An 18,576-nucleotide genomic window follows, 5' to 3' on the forward strand; every position below is an offset into this window, starting at 1 on the left:
GTTTTGCTCACATTTCATTTCTTTTTTGTTTAGATTCGCAGAGTTGGTGCTTTTCAAAACACTCGTAGCAAACAAGTGTTTAACAAATACAAATAATATCAAGATAATACTTAAATGGGAAATAATAAATGTTAAAAGTATATCAAACAAACCTTTAACAAAGTGGTCACTGCAAACTTGTGCATTCTTCCACTCTGCTCCCTTGGACTGGAGTGTGAGTTGCTTTTCTTGTCGTTGTTAAGTAAAATCTTGCACTCCTCTGCCCTTTTTGATTACCTCTCGAGAAACTCTGGAGAGACGTTTATTCTTTTCACTATTTGAACGATTCCGAAAACAACACAAGCATAGGGTATTTTTTATTGGAGAAAGGATAAAAGCCGCTCTGTACCCATTGTGAACAGAGCTAGCTTGACCACCATGCGTATTTAATGGACGGGATGTGAGCTGGACGTGACGTCAGTAACATCCAAGAAATACGCTACTTTGTATTTGAAAAGGCAACAGCGGAGGATGCATGTGCATGTACAAGCCAGTCTGCCCCACAACAAGAGGAGAGAGAAAAATAAGGAACTTATTGACTGGACTGCAATGGCGCAAAAGCCATTTGGGTAAATTCATACCATCTATGGACGCTGACATCACCAATGAGAAGAACGTCACAAATGGGGCAAATTCGGCTTTAGAGGAAGTATGAAAGAAGGCAACATTGTTATATAAACATCTCCGACACGCCTCATTGGTTTGATTTCAAATTTTGGGGACTTATGCAGTTCTTAAATACACAAAAACATGTACCAATTGGTAAGAAAAGTTGGTTTTGCATTATAGGTCCCCTTTAACACAAGTATCCCACATTGTAGCAACATTTATAGAGGAACATCCTCATAGTTCTCTGCTAGGCCAACATAAATTGAGTAGTGTGAGGAAAGGAAGTGGACTGACCCTTTGTAGAACTGCTGTTTTGGCAGGGTTCCCTGCTGTACCAGTTGGAAGAAGAGCTGGCCCATGTGGTCCCGTGTGATCTGACTACGCTCTAGGGTCGACTCCACCCCGACGCGCACAAACACATGCAGCTGAGGTCCCGAAACCAGCTCGGCCACACACTGGACAGCTTCCTGCAGAGGAGGCGACAACGGTCAAAAGAAGGATCGTTGAGGGAAGTTTGTCAATCTCAGCACCTTATAGTCACTGATGTGGAGGAACTCGTCAACGATGGACTTGGACTTCCTCTCCATCTCCTGCTCGGACAGGACTGGCCTCTCCAGTGGCTGTGCGGCCTGCTCAGGTTTGACTGTGCCAGTAACACAACAGCAGTGTCAGTCTGCTCTTATCTTGTGTAACTTGTCAAGTTGACCAGCCTTTCTCACCCAGTTCTTGGATACTGCTGCACTCCAGCTCAGGCTTGTCCTCAGTGACACTGGGTCTCTGGGGCTCAGCTGCTGCATATTCCTTCTCCTTCCCTGCCTCCTCCATGGTCTGACTGTCTCGCAGGTCCTTGGAGCTGTCCCCCCTGTTGAATGAGGCTGGCCTGGATGTTACCGGCGCAGGGACATGTGGTTTATCGCTATGGTCTTTGGCTGTGCTACATCGACTGCTGGAAAGAGCACAAATAGTCATATATTAGACAGAAAGGTGCATATGAACAATAACAAGATCTGATAGCTCAGTTACAGCTCATTTTATTACCTATCCTGTTTTATTACTTATTCTGTGGTATATGTTTTATGTTGCACGATTGCACCAAGAAAAATTCCTAGTTTGTGAATCCGTTCTCAAACAATGGCAATAAAAAACTATTCTGATTCTGATTCAATGGAGACTCCGTACCCAGACCTATGAACAGGTCATGTTTGGTTCATGCTTATATTTGCAGCAGTCCTATATAAACTTGTAGTTTTCTGTTGCACAAACCAATCAGGTGCACTGTATGAGTACACAGCCAGTTTGTTGTGTGTGTAGGGAGGAAACAAGCTGTGGTATGTCCAAAATGCAAGGTCTTACAACAGTGATGTTATAAGGGGTGTTAATGAGTTCAGATTGTTTTATTTGCGCAAATGTAGTTTGGCCAAAATAGTTGCAAATTCAAAATGATCATACTCAAACATTTTACTTGGTGTTTTCTATTATTCCCTGTATTTAGGTGTTTTCCTCCTATTTCAGACATTTTTAATGCAATACAGTGTATCTGGAAAGTATTTACAGCGCTTCACATTTTGCACAATTTGTTATCTTACATGGATAACAATGGAATACATTTATTTTTCCCCGGTAGTGTTTTAGCTACTTCTAAATCACTAATCCTGGCCTCCATGGCGACAAATATAGTACGTTTCTTACAAGTATCATTATCACTGCAGGACGAAGAATAGCTAAACATGCTTCATTACACACCGTAGGAGGATACAATAGCTCACCGCTAACAGCAAGCAAGCACTCCTGAATGTAAACAAATGCCATGGGTGGATCTACACAGACATCCACTGTAATGATACCAAGTACAAGAGCGTGTCTAGTCGAGGGTTCCTGGTTCGATCCCTGGCTTCCGCCATCCTAGTCACATCCGTTGTGTCCTTGAGCAAGACACTTCACCCTTGCTCCTAATGGGTCGTGGTTAGGGCAGCTCCCACCATCAGTATGTGATTGTGTGAGTGAATAACTAAACAAGTATAACTAATTTACCATTTTTATTATCACAAATTATTTTGTCTCTTTTATTGTTTATATAGTCAGGAAAAACTGGTCAGGGAACTTTAATTATGTAACTACTTGGTATCGAATCGATACCTACATTTGTGGTATCATCCAAAACTAATGTAAAGTATCCAAACTACAAAAGGAATGAGTGATTATTACATTTGAACAGAAGTGTAGATAGAACATGTTAAAACAGAAAATAAGCAGATATTAACAGTAAATTAACAAGTAGATTAATAATATTTTTTTACAGTTTGTCCCTCATAATGTTGACAAAATAATAGAATGATAAATGACACAATATGTTACTGCATACATCAGCAGACTAATTAGGAGCCTTTGTTTGTTTACTTACTACTAATAGACAAGTTGTCTAGAAGTTTACTTTCTTATTTAATGCCAAAATTCTTATTTGATTACAGTAAGAAACGTACGTTTATTGTATGATCATATTTTCTGTTAAAATAAAGCCAATAATTAAATGTCTTTGTGGTCCCCTTTATTTTGAAAAGTATGGAAATACATTTTGGTACCGGTATCAAAATAATGGTATCAGGACAACCCTATTTGGATCACAAGGAAAAAAAATGGTGGAATCGTGCAGGCGTCTCCCAGAATACCTCTACTATGTATGGAGATATCCACTGGCACATCTCAAACCGCTTGTTTGGAACACGGCAAGATACACAGTATATTTTATTTTATATAATAAATATCTCTGCAACACCTCTATGGTTTGAATTACATTTTTAGGACTTACAAGATTCCCAAATAGACAAAATCAGGTGCCAATAGGGTTTTAAACTTGATTCGAAAGTACAAGCCAGCAGCCTTTCCTCACCTTCCCAAGTTCCGCCCCGAATCAAAGTCTTGGTTCTGTGGAGAAGCTGACAAGGCGGGTTTAGACGGCTGCAGCGCAGAGTAGCGGTTGGGGCTGCTGCCGCCCCGTGAAGGATCTGAAAAGAAAAAAACATCTCAACGATCCGGAGACGAATAAAAGAAGCAACAATAACATGATTTACAAGGTTGTTCAATACAAACAGTTGCTTAAAACTCAAATGTAGGCCGCCGAGAGTATGGCGACACAACGTTGAAAAATCAGACCTGAATCGCTGGCCTTGGCTCCACCGCTGCTGCCCTTCACCCATGTGCCAGGGCGAGGGCCCAGCTGGATCTTCTCGTCCGTCGGCGGCTACAGAGAGTCAAGAAGTACAATATTTTACAGGTCTATGATCATCTGCATTGTATTTTTATTTTTGGCTCGCATTAACATCCATTCATTACTTTTCTACATGGTTTGGTCGTTATTGGGTCACGTGTAAGCTCGGGACAATCTCAGCTGACTTCGGGCAAGAGGCACGGTACAGCCTGGATTGGCTGTCAGCATGTAAACAAAGAACCATTCACTTGACAATGTATAGAGTACATTGTTTACAACCAACAGCATATTTATGGAATGTGGAAAGAAGCCGGACTACTCGGATAGAAGGCATTGGGAGAACATGCAAACTCCACGCACAGATGTCCGAATGCGGGTTTGGAACCGTCTGAAATGAACTACAAAATTTAACGTGCGTTTTTTTTTAAACGAGAGCCTCCAGCAGGGGGAGCCTGGAAAACTTAGTGGACTAGTTACAGGCAGCAATGGCCAGAGTAACCAGCAGGGGGAAGCAAGAGCTGCTGGGGACAGAGGAGGAGCTTAATACACATTATTAATAGCCATGTTAATGAAGCAGTGTAATAGACATTATTAATAGCCATGTTAATGAAGCAGTGTAATAGACATTATTAATAGCCATGTTAAAGAAGCAGTGTAATAGACATTATTAATAGCCATGTTAATGAAGCAGTGTAATAAGACATTATTAATAATAATAATAATAATAATAATGAATTGCATTTGTTACGCACTTTACATTTGTTAAAATCTCAAAGTGCTACAAAATATTAAAAATAAAAATAGAAAGTAAGAATATATAATAAAAAAATTTAAATAGAAATGAATCATGACACACACTAGATAAAACAGAAACATAGATAAAGTAGAAATAAGAGCCTGAAAGCACTGGATAAAAAAACAATTATTATTAATAGCCTTGTTAAAGAAGCAGTCATGACACACACTAGATAAAACAGAAACATAGATAAAGTAGAAATAAGAGCCTGAAAGCACTGGATAAAAAAACAATTATTATTAATAGCCTTGTTAAAGAAGCAGTGTAATAGACATTATTAATAGCCATGTTAATGAAGCAGTGTAACAGACATTATTAATAGTCATGCAGCTGCGATAGGCTCCAGCACCCCCGGCGACTCCGAAAGGGACGAGCTGTAGAAAATGGATGGATGGATGTTAATGAAGCATTGTAATAGACAATATTGATAGCCATGTTAAAGAAGCAGTGTAATAGACATTATTAATAGCCATGTTAATGAAGCACAATGAACTCCAAACTTGAGAAAACTTGTGACCAATGTGAAAAAGACTCAAATGTGGGGCCAAAATGATAGACATCTGAATGTGTTAATCAATTCGCAACAAATAAGCATCAATGAGACAAGACTTCATCAAGAGATGGTCATGCAGAATCCTGCTGTATTGTCAATTGAAACTTGACTGTCACTAAAGTGCATGCTTTACACTGAATTTTTATACCACATTTTTATGCACTGAATCTTTTTCAATGAAATTGTCAGCATAATTTGATGGGGGGAAAAAAATCAGGTCACAATATTCAAATGCAAAAACTTCAGTTACATCAATTCAGAGTCAAAACAAGTTTTTGTAAAAAAGACACAAATTAATCTCATACAATGCGGTAAAAGTTATTTAAACATGGATAGTATGTCAGTAAACAGCTGGAAAAGGCCTATTTTGGAGGAAAGGTGGAACCAATAGCAACATAAAGTTGAATGTAGCGCTAATGTTGTGTTTAATTTAGCATCAACATTTGCATTTCAAAATAAAGCTAATTGGTAAAAGAATGGGATTTCTCTACTCACAATAACTCACCAATTTTATACTGTAACAGTTTATGGATTCAATGTATTGTAAAGTTTTCTCATGAGGAATCCTGAAATATTGCAGATTAAATAAAAAGCAATTATAAGATCCTTAATTTAGATTATAGTTGGGACATTTTTTAAGATGGCTGACATTATTTATTCCTGGATGTTACAAAAAGTAACTGCCTCTTATTTTTTACTCGTATAATAATTATCTTATTTCTTCAATCAATCAATCAATCAAAGATTATTTATATAGCCCTAAATCACGAGTGTCTCAAAGGGCTGCACAAGCCACAACGACATCCTCGGCTCAGATCCCACATCAGGGTGAGAAAAAGCTCAACCCAGTGGGATTACAATGAGAAACCTTGGAGGGGAGCGCAGATGTGAGGCTTGTTTGTTGCAGTAGCAAAACAAACAAAACAGAACCAGTAAGATGGACAAAAACTGGATTTTCAGACAATTTTTTTTTGTTTTTAATGCTGAGCAGATGAGACATATACTGTGTACAAGTGACAAACATTGGAGGGAGAAGACAAAGGGGCCGTAGTTCTGTTGTATTATAAAAAAAGGCAATGGGCCGATACCGATAAATGTCAAATATCTGCGATAATCGGTCAATCTCCAGTAGAAGTTGTTTCTTTTCCCAATCAACTTATTTATTTTTATTTAGTTTTTGAAAGAAAAGGAACATTTACTTGCCAGGAGTTCTGCACTACTTTGTCAAATTGCTCTTGATGGTCAAATCATTTAGCGACACGTCTGTGGTGCTGCTACAATAATTGACACGCGCCTTATGCAATGATGAACATTCACAGAAGAGTAGACCTGATGAGACTCAACCAGAAATGGGCCACAAAGACTGTATTAGTGGAATCCTGTATGAAGTTCAAATTATATTTGGCTGCTCTGCTATGCACTGCTCCTTTCAGACATACAGTATGTACTGTTTCTATGTTTCATACATCAGCTTGACAAAAGGAAGTAGGTGTCGGTGAACATCAGCACGACTCACCTTGGAGAACTTTGGGATCTTATTGGGGTCGATTGTCCTGCTGTTCTTGGTCATAGGCACTGTATTCCAGATATCTTCTCTTGGCATTCGCTGTTCTCGCTGTTCTCTGGGATCTATGGAACAAATGATCAAATAAAAGCACAGTTAAAGTCAACAGATGCTGAATTTTAAAGGCAAGCTAGAAACCTGGAGAGAAGTGAGAAAGCAGGCCTGACCTCGTCTCTTGTTTTCCTTGGAGAGCAGCTGCTGGTGCACTTTTCTTTGCTCCTCCTGCTCTTCAATTTTGGCATCCTGGTGGATCTGCTCAATAGTTTTGGGCCCCTGATCAGCTCTTCTGGACACCCAATTGTTCTGCAGACATGACAACCACACAGCTTGAGCTGAAGACATGTCTATTAAAACTGGGTTCTAGAATGGTATCGGTGCTGACATAGTCAGTACATTTTGTGCCAGCTCATGAGTCTTGTGTGTGCTGGTTTGAAAATAAAGTTCCTAGAATGCTAGAAACCAGACCGGAAAAAGAAGAAGCACGGTGATATCGTGCAAGTAACATCTTATATGTAGACAAACTTTATTGTCGACCTTAAGACGCAAAAAGCAGCCTGAAGATACAACACTGGTGCTGCAGTTCCAGTGACATCAACGACTCTTCCTTATTGTGCGCCAATCAACAATCACGACGAGCGAGATGCATTCTCGGACCCAGGAATTATGAGTGTCCTTTTTTTATTTTACATCTCTTGTGTTCTGTATTGTCGCTGAATTTTGCTGTGACAATTATTACATTTAGTTGTAGATTTTATTTCCTATTTTTTAATGTGTTAATAAGTTATCATTAAAGTATTTGAATTACTAGTCTTTTCAACTTGAATGTCACAAAACGCTGTAAAAATAAAAAGGTATTGTCTTTTTATTACGTATAACGTGCATGTTTCCCGTTTTTTTTAAGACTGCTAGACTTTTGACAAGAACAAGAAAGTTTGATCATATTACACCTATACTGGCTCACCTGCACTGGCTTCCTGTGCTCTTAAAATGTGACTTTAAGGTTTTACTACTGCACAATTTCCCCCAGGGATCAATAAAGTACTTTCTATTCTATTCTATTGTACTACTTACGTATAAAATACTACACGGTATAGCTCCATCCTATCTTGCTGATTGTATTGTACCATATGTCCCGGCAAGAAATCTGCGTTCAAAGAACTCCGGCTTATTAGTGATTCCCAGAGACCAAAAAAAGTCTGCGGGCTATAGAGTGTTTTCTATTCGGGCTAAACCAAACCCCGCCCCCCCTAATCCTGACACCCCCCCCTCCGTGCGTCGGTTGAGGTGGGCAGGGTTGGGGGCGAGGGGGGGCGGGGTTTGGTGGTAGCGGGGGTGTGTATTGTAGCCCGGAAGAGTTAGGGCTGCAAGGTGTTCTGGGTATTTGTTCTGTTTTGTTACGGTGCGGATGTTCTCCCGAAATGGGTTTGTCATTCTTGTTTGGTGTGGGTTCACAGTGTGGCGCATATTTGTAACAGTGATAAAGTTGTTTATACGGCCACCCTCAGTGTGACCTGTATGGCTGTTGATCAAGTATGTCTTGCAGTCACTTACGTGTGTCTGCAGAAGCCTCATACAACATGTGACTGGGCCGGCACGCTGTTGGTATGGTGAAAAAGCGGACGCGACGACAGGCAGTGCTATCACGGCACATCCTTAATATTGTTGTCCGGGTGAAAATCGGGACAATATCGGGAGAATGATTGTCGGGAGGGGCACTGAAATTCAGGAGTCTCCCGGGAAAATCGGGAGGGTTGGCAAGTATGTTGCTAGGGCGGGATAGCCTTTCAAAGAAGGTGAATTCATTAAAAAGTGTATGTTAGATTTTTTAAGAAATCTTTTCTTGCGGCCCAGCCTCACCCAGTTTCTGCATCCAGTGGCCCCCAGGTAAATTGAGTTTGAGACCCCTGCTTTAAATAGACCCCCCTTTTAGACCAGTTGATCTGCAGTTTCTTTTCTGCTCTGCCCCTCTCCTTCGTGGAGGGGGGGGCACAGATTCGGTGACCACAGATGCGGCGCTAGCTGTCCAAAGTCGGGACCCAGGGTGGTCCCCAAATCTGCGGTCCCCTCCAAGGTTTGTTATTGTTATCCCACTGGGTTGAGGTTTTTCTTGCCCTGATATGAGATCTGAGCCGAGGATGTCGTTGTGGCTTGTGCAGCCCTTTGAGACACTCGTGATTTAGGGCTATAAAAGTAAACATTGATTGATTGATTGATTGATTGAGGTGCTGGTTTCAAAGGTACCAATGTGGTACTCCAGTGGTATTACCTCAAATGTGACCACTACCAATTCCAAATTACAAACCATCATTTAAAGCATCCAACAGTGGTCCAATATGCTGATTTTGTGTTTTAACAAAGACAAGCACTGCCCAAGTGATTGATATTGATTATTACTAGCAATATAATTGGACAGATGCGCTGCAAGGCCTGAATTCCTGTCCCTTGTAGCGATGACATTAAAAGCCTGTGTTTGGCATGGAAGGAACACTTTCTTTCTTTCATAGTTCTTTTTATTGATTTCACATTCACATTAACAACAAATTCAAACCCTCTTCATCCCCTACCCCTGCTGCCACTCAAAGCAAAAACAAAAAACAAAAGTAAGACTACAAAAGTACCCAGAGTAAAAAATTAAAAAAAATTTCAATACAAGGCGCTTGAGACAAAGTAATTGAAAGCTGAAACACACTGTAGAAGCAGCATGACAAGGCCTGAAACGTCGGCAGTCATATTTAGGTATTCCTGCACTTGTGTAGAGGATTGGTCAAAAAAAGTCAAAAAAGGTCTCCACACTTTAAAAAACGTGTTTTCAGAGCCCCGTAATATATATCTTATTTTCTCGAGCTTCAGGTTTGCTAGCACGTCCCTTATCCAGTGGGAGACTGAGGGTGGGACAGCCTCCTTCCACTTCAAGAATATCAGGCGGCGTGCGAGGAGGGTGGTAAAGGCAACTATTTTGTGACCCTCTACAGGTAGCTCCATCCCTTCAGGAATGATTCCAAATACAGAAATTAAAGGGTTTAGATCAATTTGAATTGTTGTGCTTTGAAGATGGATTTCCAGTACCCCTTTAGCTTCGGACAAAGCCAAAACATGTACCGTAATTTCCGGACTATAAGCCGCACCTGACTATAAGCCGCACCAGCTAAATGTAGGGGAAAATACAGATTGCTCCATATATAAGCCGCACCCGACTATAAGCCGCAGGGTTTTGATGTGTAATTACCGTAGAATCAGAATCAGAATCAGAATCGTTTTATTGCCATTGTTTGAGAACGGGTTCACAAACTAGGAATTTTTCTTAGTGCAAACGTGCGACATAAAACACATATAACACATATTTGTGTGTTATATGTATACTATATATATACTATATATTAGTATACATATAGTATATATTAGTATATAGGGGTTCCTGCTACCACGGAGGGGATTGTCGGGACAGAGATGACTGTTTGGGAACGCAAAGCATCCCATTTATTAACAATAAATCTTTCAATCATTCAATCAAACTTTCACATCTTTGACATGGCGAACAGCATTCGTGCAGAGTACAAATAATACAACGGTGCAAAGTAATACAAAGAGCTCGCCTGTACGTTATCAAAATAACCAGCCTACCGGTATATGAAAATTAAGTCTTTAATCATTGTGTCATCGTCTTCCTCCTGCGTACTAAAACCACCGAAATCCTCTTCGTCGGTGTCGGAGAAGAGCAGGCCGTAAATAAGCCGCACCCTTGTATAAGCCGCAGGGACCAGAACGAGGGGAAAAAGTAGCGGCTTATAGTCCGGAAATTACGGTATATTAATGTTGCGTTATCTAGTTTACATCTATCGCATAATGCAGACCTGGGCATTCTGCGGCCCGCGGGCCACATCCGGCCCTTTGTGTGTCCCTGTCCGGCCCGCGTGAGGCCAATCATAAATTACAAAATAAATTTAAAAAAGTATCTATGTCGAGTGTGCAATACAACGGTGCTGCTTTTGTTTTGAAAAGCGTTATTTGTATTACTTCCGTGTGGACGTATGCGCGTGCGTGATTGTGAGTGAATGTGAACAGCTGAAATCACAAATTACAAAATAAAGTTGAAAAAAACATCTATGTCGTGCGCGCAATACAACTGTGCTGCTTTTATTTTGAAAAGTGTTATTTATGGGCGTATGTCCGTGTGTAACCTGTGAGTGAAGGTGCACAGCGACAAGTGATGCACGGTTTACACCCAAGACGCTAAAAAGAGAAAAGTTGATGACAAATGGCGTGTTTTCAACAAGACATGGACTACCAAGCAACGTTCCCTCTAAGGTGCGCGCCTGCGCAATTGCGCACTGCTCAAGCGTCCTCTGCGCACAGCAAATAAATGCCGTGCACCAAATCAAATCCCATCTGAATTCTAAACAAAATAAACACATTTATTCTGTGTAATTTTGCAATGCAACTTTGAGTGACAGTGACAACAAGCGGCCCTAACGGTGTTCGTCAACACCGTTCAATTGAACACCGTTCAATTATTGTAACGTCTATCGAGTTGCTTCGAGGACAGGAATTATATCGATCACTTTATTGAGCAAAACTGTTTATATTCGGCCACAACCACACCAAAAACATGAGTAAAACACTCCTATCTCGAAAAACTAGTCATTTTCTGCTGTACAAACCAGGCCAAAACCAACTTGTCATCTGTCACCAACACGCATACCACTGACCCACTGGTGCGTTTATGGCCACACAAAAAGTCGAACAACTCAAACACCACACAAAGTTACACTATGACTCCTCAGTCATACGTGTGCTTATTTTACTGTCATTTATTAGTAATGTTAATTTATTTATATTAATCATGGAATGCTGTTACTAGAGAAAGTTACAGGAATGCACACTTCATCCTATGCTAACATTTCATTGTGTAACATGAGGATGTTTAAGGGGAACTAAATGTGATTTCTGAAAGGGGTACAAATGATTTCCAAAGCAGTGCTTTTGGTATAAAGTTAAGTTAGGTTAAATGAAAATATTATTATTATTATATTTTTTTATCTTACGGTATACATCAAAAATAATATTGAGCAAAATTTAATTGAAATATTGTCGATGTGGCCCTCCAGCAGTGCTCGAGTTGCTCATGTGGCCCCCGGTAAAAATTAATTGCCCACCCCTGGCATAATGGGTTAATTTGGGGAAATATTTTTGCTAATTTTGCTTTTGAGAAGTGCACCCGGTGTATCACTTTAAATTGGACCAGTGAGTGTCGTGCGCACATTGAAGATGAGTGAACCCTTTTCTCAATTTTTGCCCAGGTTACGTCATCTATTGATGTTTGGAGGTCTTGCTCCAATGCTGTTCTAATTCTTAGCATGGAAGTGCATTCCAATCCTGAGAGTAAATTAAGTATATGTGAGATTGCCCTATTCTTTGTTGGATTTAAAGACATAATTTCATCTGTGGTTGATTTAGAGGGTTTGTTAGGGAACTGCGGAAGAACTGTTTTAACAAAATCCCTTATCTGAAATTATCTAAATATATGGGAACTGGGTAGATTACATTTCTTGGACAACTCCATGAAAGAGGCGAACATATTGTCTATAAAAAGGTCATTGAAGCATTTCAAACCCCTTTGATGCCACATATTAAAAGCTGTGTCAAGTGTTGAAGGTGAAAAGCAGTGATTTGATGCTACTGGGCTGAAAAGGCTCATCCTTGCAGGTTAAAATGTTTTCTAAATTGACAGTATATTTTGAGCGAGTGACTTACTACAGGATTAATGTTAATTGTCTTCACTGATAGAGGCAAAGCTGCACCCATTAGGGCTGCTAAGGAAGCAGCACCACAAGAATGTGTCTCCAGCTTCACCCATGTAGGACTTTCCTGATGTAGGTAGTAATATGTCCAGTATGACATGCAATGCAAGTTGGCGGCCCAGTAATACATACAGAAATTTGGAAGGGCCATACCTCCATCATGTTTTACTCTTTGTAAAAATTCCTTGCGCAGAAGTGGCTGTTTGCCATTCGGAAGGAACACTTTCATCAAAGCAGATGTCCATACTTGCCAACCTTGAATATATATATATATATATATATATATATATATATATATATATATATATATATATATATATATATATATATATATATATATATATATATATATATATATATATATATCTACATCCTGAAAATATGCAAACAAAACTGTGTTTAGATAATTGATACTTCAAACTTGCATAAATAAATCTTAAGGAATATAACATAACTTGGCTTCTGAGAGCTTCAAAATGTAATGAATAAAATGCTAAAGTTGTTGATAAACAAGCAATTATTTTAATAATTAAATATGGTCATTTTAAATGAATTATTATGATAATTTAAAATTAATTATTTCAAATATGATTATTTTAATGTATAATTCTATGGCTGGATGTATTAAGGAGTCAGAAAAAACAAATAAAAACACAATTAATTTTGATGTTTTTAGCAAAATATAGTAAAAATGTATTTAGTTTTTTTTTTAAAATTAATAGATATATTTATTTTTAGGTAAGATAAACATAATAATACAATTTATCTCTAGTGTGGATGATTTAGTTCTTGTCACCCTGTTGTCCTCCCGTCTCTTCCCCGAGGATGGCTCCATGAGCTGGGCAAACGCCTGGAGATGCCCTACGTCAACAACACGGTTGGCGGCCCGTTGGTGCGCAGCTCGTACATCGCCGCCCTCTACTTCACCCTCAGCAGCCTGACCAGCGTCGGCTTTGGCAACGTGTGCGCCAACACGGACGCCGAGAAGATCTTCTCCATCTGCACCATGCTCATCGGCGGTATGCCGGACGCCTCGTATGGAATAACGTGATTGGGCAGGCACGCTGTTTATATCGTGGGAAAGCGGACGTGAAAAAAGGCTGTCCTCACTCAGGTCCGCATGGAGCTGGAGGGGGCGTGGCCTCCAACTTCGGCTGAAAATCGGGAGATTTTCGGGAGAATATTTGTCCCGGGAGGTTTTCGGGAGAGGCGCTGAATTTCGGTAGTTTACCGGAAAATTCGGGAGGGTTGGCAAGTATGCAGATGTCTCTTTCAAAGTAGCAGTAGAGCGGAAAAACAAGTTGCCTCTATATTGGAGCTATTATCATATACTGTATATCTGATTTATGTCACCAAAAGACTTAAAAAGTTTGCAAATAAATACATGTGCTCAAAATAGTATTAATCTCACATAAATTCCTGAGCCATTTTGAGATACAATGAGGAAGCCAGTCATGTGATCACGTGACATAGAGGAGGAACCACAGATCCCTTAACCATCAACAACAATGTTAATCAAGCAGACTTTGTGAGAGCCAACAACGATTACTTTGGAAAAATTATGATCTAGAACATATTTTTGAGCCTGAACACAAAGAGGATGAGCAATAAGTTTTAGAAGCTGAGTGCTAACATACAAACTAACCATGATAAACCATAATACAAAAAAAACAATTACTGTAATATTTCCACTCTCGCTGGGATGTCGACCAACAGGACGCTCACATAATTCCGTTTGGATGAAGATTCAATCACAATTCTCACATAGGGTTAAAAAAAAAGTTGTTGCAGGAAGCGTCTTTTTCACCACATCTGAGACGTGAAAGTGGTAGCATTAGCTCACTGCTATCAATGTGTCGCTAAAATAGTCCGTCTGCGTTAGTTAGCACTTATAATAACAATATCACTCAGAGTATAATGACGCAACAGAGGACTCAATTGTTAGCTATTTATTTACGATTTAGAATGCATAAAAAAAGCCAAGCGTGTGTTCTTGTCTTACATAAAGATTTTGAACGATGAACAGCACACCTCTTTCCAATGTTTGCGTATTTCCAGGATGACTGACCTAATAATATGGTCAGTGTGCAGAAGCATTACTACTGTGACGTAGAAACTACAGAAATTACAGAAGGTGTTCGGAGTGGAATATTCAAAATGGCTGACTGAATTTGTAGCATTTTGTGATGTTTACACAGTATTTTCACATACTTTGCAGATTGTAAATACAATTGGATATGTTTAATGGATACAATGAAACACAAATAAGACATAAAGTCAACTTGTTTTTGCACTCTACTGCTACTTTAAAGTAGCTTGACAGCTCTCTTCACTTGCATACTAACTTTTGGGTCATTCAGGATTTTTGCAGTGACAAAATGGGAGACAAATACCACAATGATGCGTTCAACACTCACCGATCTTAGGTCGATGACATCCTGCAACATAAAGCGTATCCGAGACGACGTCTTCTTCTCCTTCACTATTTTTTCCATCTGATTAAAATATTGGACCATCCGAGGCTAAGCAGAGAGGGGAAGGATTATTTCAAAAATAGTAAGGTTCACTCACATCAATCAACTCAGAGAGACGTTAGTTGAGTTTCGAAATGATGATCAGGCTAACCTTGGCCTTCTCAAAGTCCAGGTCTTTGCCGATGGTGGTAAACAGCCTGCACACGCACTCCAAAGACTCTTCGTCGTGGTTCTTCAGCAGCTTGATCACACAGTCATGCATGATGACCTCGGTCAGCATCTTCAGCTTAAAAAGCTCCCCGATGAACTTGATGTTGCCGATGGATCGCCTCCGAGCCTTGTCCTTGGCCTCCTCCAGCTCTTCCTGCAGCCTCTCGCGCTCTGTGGACTGGGGGAGAACATTGCAAAACGAGAGCTCGCCTTCAGAAAAGTAAACCTTCCTGCCAAGCGAGTGTGTCACGTACCGAGTCAGCAGAGTCTAGCTCTTTCTGCTTCTTCTCAAAGACCACGTCGTCTACTTTGTCCTTTTCAAACTCCTTCTGGCAGCGATGTAGAAGCAGTTTGCGAAAGTTGACCGTGTTGTTGGGTTTATCTGCTATTTGCACTCTGAGCTGTTTGAAAAATGTTCAGATCTTTGAGTGTCATGCAAGGTATAAAGTCTTGTGTCCATTGCGATCAGCGCTTTACCTCGGCGAGGCAGCGGCACATTTGTCCGTAGGCGACGGAGAAGCTGGGCTCCTCGATGGCCTTCTCGAAGACCAGGTCAATGACTCCTTTGAGTCGCTCCTCTGTGTCAATGGTCAGGTCTGTCACCTGCTTCATCAGCTGGCTGAACTTCTGAGGCGTTAGCTTGTTTAAGATGCTTCGCACCTTTTTAAATAGCTCCTGAGGCAGAAATACATGAGATTGTTCGAATTAAATGCAAGATTGTTGAATATTGAACTTCAAAGTTTTGGTCAAAAACTATCGGAGTAATTTCACGACAAACTTCATAGGATGTGGGACCAAATAAGTTGCTGCTGGACAATTACGGCAAAAATCTAAGCGACGGGGACGAAATAACCGTCACGGCAGTTTTACGTTTATTACAAGATCTAAATGTTGGTTTCAATCATCTTTTCATGAAATGCAAGCATCATCTACTGCATTGAGTGGAACACTATCCCCTGTACCTTCCCAATGTCCCAATCTTTAACAGTTTCCTGCTTTATTTTTCAAAGGAGGGATCCACCACGATCTGTCATTATTATTGTTTGGCTTTGGTGGAGGTCTGTGATCTCTACTTGGGATGTATATCGTTAGAATTTGATCCGTACCAATATAGATATTCCTTATCGATACCGGTATTTATAGGTACTACATGTAATTGGTGTACATAGATTTTTAAAAATGCAATTTTTATGACCATTTTTGTTAGCGCAAAAGGATGTACACCAGCAACATCATGTGACATCTCACAGCAGGGAAGTCTTTTAAAGTCTTAAACAAGTCAACTATATTAGCAGTGCAAGGTGGAATGCAGTTATGTCATCATGTGATTCATTCATTACACTCAGCTGGAAATAATATGTATGTATATAATTGATGTGCTTTGACATATCATTGAAAACATATAATATAAATCAGGGGTGTCAAACTCAAATACAGAGTGGGCCAAAATTTAAAACTGAACAAAGCCGCGGGCCAAGGTTGAACAAATTAACCTTTTAATAGGGACCCAAACAAGTTTTGCATTTAATATTGAACAAGCAAGGCTTATATAACTTTATAGTGACATGCAAAATCGAGTTTCAAATAATAATAATAATAATTAAAAAATATCAATGGCATATCAAATACAATTTAAATAAAAATTGAATGCCTCTTTTTTATTTGCAGCCTTCTGAGGTAAATATCAACATTAACTTTTTCCACAGGCTAATAAATTTGAAAATAAAATAATGAATAAACCAACCATTCTGGACTTTAAACGGCTCAGTTTGCAACACACTGATCTAATCTGATGTGCCCAAGCCAGATACCTGCCATCTTTTCTTGGATGCTAGTTCATTAATGTCGGGGCTCAGGCTTTGAGCTGAAGCAACCCTCATTATCGAACGAAGGTGTTCATCAGTCATTATTTCTCGTATTCCACAGTCTTGGGGGCGTGCCTTACAGGCACTGCTTTTAACATCCGCCTTTCACCCCTTCTAACAACGTGCCTGCCCAGTCACAAGATATGAGCGGCTTCTGTACGCACACATACGTAAATGCAACGCATACTTTATCAACAGCGATACAGTTTACACTGAGAGTAGCCGTATAAGCAACTTTAACATTGTTCGAAATATATGCCACACTGTGAATCCACACCAAACAAGAATGACAAATACATTTTGGGAGAACATCCGCACAGTAACACAACAGAACAAATACCCAGAACCCTTTGCAGCACTAACTCTTCCGGGACGCTACAATATACACCCCTGCTACCTCCAAACCCCCTCCACCCCACACACACACACCTTGTAGCGTCCCAGAAGAGTTCGTGCTGCAAAGGGTTCTGGGTATTTGTTCTGTTGTGTTTATGTTGTGTTACTGTGCTGATGTTCTCCAAAAATGTGTTTGTCATTCGTGTTTGGTGTGGCTTCACAGTGTGGCGTATATTTCTAACAATGTTAAAGTTTTTTTATACTGGCACCCTCAGTGTAACCTGTATCGCTGAAGATGAAGTATGCGTTGCATTCACTTCTGTGTGCGTGCCAAAGCCACACGTCTTATGTAATTGGGCCAGCATTTGTTGGACTAGACGAAAAGGGGACGTTACAATTCTTGGGAGGGGGCGTGCGTAGTACAGTATAGTGCAGACATTCGCGGGAGAAGCAGCAAATAGGGTGAACGCGAGTCCCTACGCACTGCGTAGGGACTCGTGTTAATCTAACAACAACAACAACAGTTGCATTAGAAGGGATTATGATAATAATAATAATAATAATAATAATAATAATATGAATCCGAATTGATCCCCAAGGAGAAATTTATTTTTGTTACAATAACTGTGTAAATAATAGCCTATGTATGTGTACATACATTAGTAATTATTTTTATTTTAAATCTTCTCAAAAAAGCCTGCCCTACACTTTACCCCCCGCCCCTCCCCCTCGCGTCGCTGCTGCTCAGCCTGCACTGACTTTCTTTCTGTCTCCTCTACTCTCATAACTTTATGTGTTGAGATAATGGGGACGTGTGTTTGTTTTCATGTGGCTTGTTTTCATGGGATCGGCAGTTCTTTTGACTGTACTGAATCACTAGAATCAGTGACTGACACAGCGCCACAATGTGGCCGCCAGCACAGTTCAGTACGTGAACCGAATCACTTCTGCAGTTCTTTTGACTGTACTGAATCACTAGAATCAGTGACTGACACAGCGCCACACTGTGGCCGCCAGCACAGTTAAGTACGTGAACCGAATCACTTCTGCAGTTCTTTTGACTGTACTGAATCACTAGAATCAGTGACTGACACAGCGCCACAGTCAGCACAGTTCAGTACGTGAAC

At 40.1% G+C, this 18,576-nt stretch overlaps 1 protein-coding gene across 12 annotated transcripts in view; it reads right to left on the reverse strand.

Annotated features, from left to right (window-relative positions):
* The window catches only part of eif4g3a (eukaryotic translation initiation factor 4 gamma, 3a), a 126,021-nt gene that overhangs the window by 18,876 nt on the left and 88,569 nt on the right, over window positions 1–18,576 (reverse strand). For 9 of the 12 annotated variants that reach the window (XM_062037759.1, XM_062037751.1, XM_062037757.1 and 6 more), the window contains 11 exons: window positions 15,726–15,923; window positions 15,503–15,649; window positions 15,190–15,426; window positions 14,982–15,086; window positions 6,934–7,069; window positions 6,719–6,831; window positions 3,799–3,886; window positions 3,536–3,650; window positions 1,368–1,594; window positions 1,179–1,291; window positions 943–1,115 (listed from right to left, as the gene is read on the reverse strand). In XM_062037759.1, coding sequence (XP_061893743.1) covers window positions 943–1,115; window positions 1,179–1,291; window positions 1,368–1,594; window positions 3,536–3,650; window positions 3,799–3,886; window positions 6,719–6,831; window positions 6,934–7,069; window positions 14,982–15,086; window positions 15,190–15,426; window positions 15,503–15,649; window positions 15,726–15,923 — 1,652 coding nt within the window. The remainder of the gene's footprint in view (window positions 1–942; window positions 1,116–1,178; window positions 1,292–1,367; window positions 1,595–3,535; window positions 3,651–3,798; window positions 3,887–6,718; window positions 6,832–6,933; window positions 7,070–14,981; window positions 15,087–15,189; window positions 15,427–15,502; window positions 15,650–15,725; window positions 15,924–18,576) is intronic. The other 3 variants (XM_062037752.1, XM_062037761.1, XM_062037760.1) reach the window with 1 other exon arrangement.

Source organism: Entelurus aequoreus, linkage group LG26 (genome assembly GCF_033978785.1).
Source record: "Entelurus aequoreus isolate RoL-2023_Sb linkage group LG26, RoL_Eaeq_v1.1, whole genome shotgun sequence".
Taxonomy (NCBI): Eukaryota; Metazoa; Chordata; class Actinopteri; order Syngnathiformes; family Syngnathidae; genus Entelurus; species Entelurus aequoreus.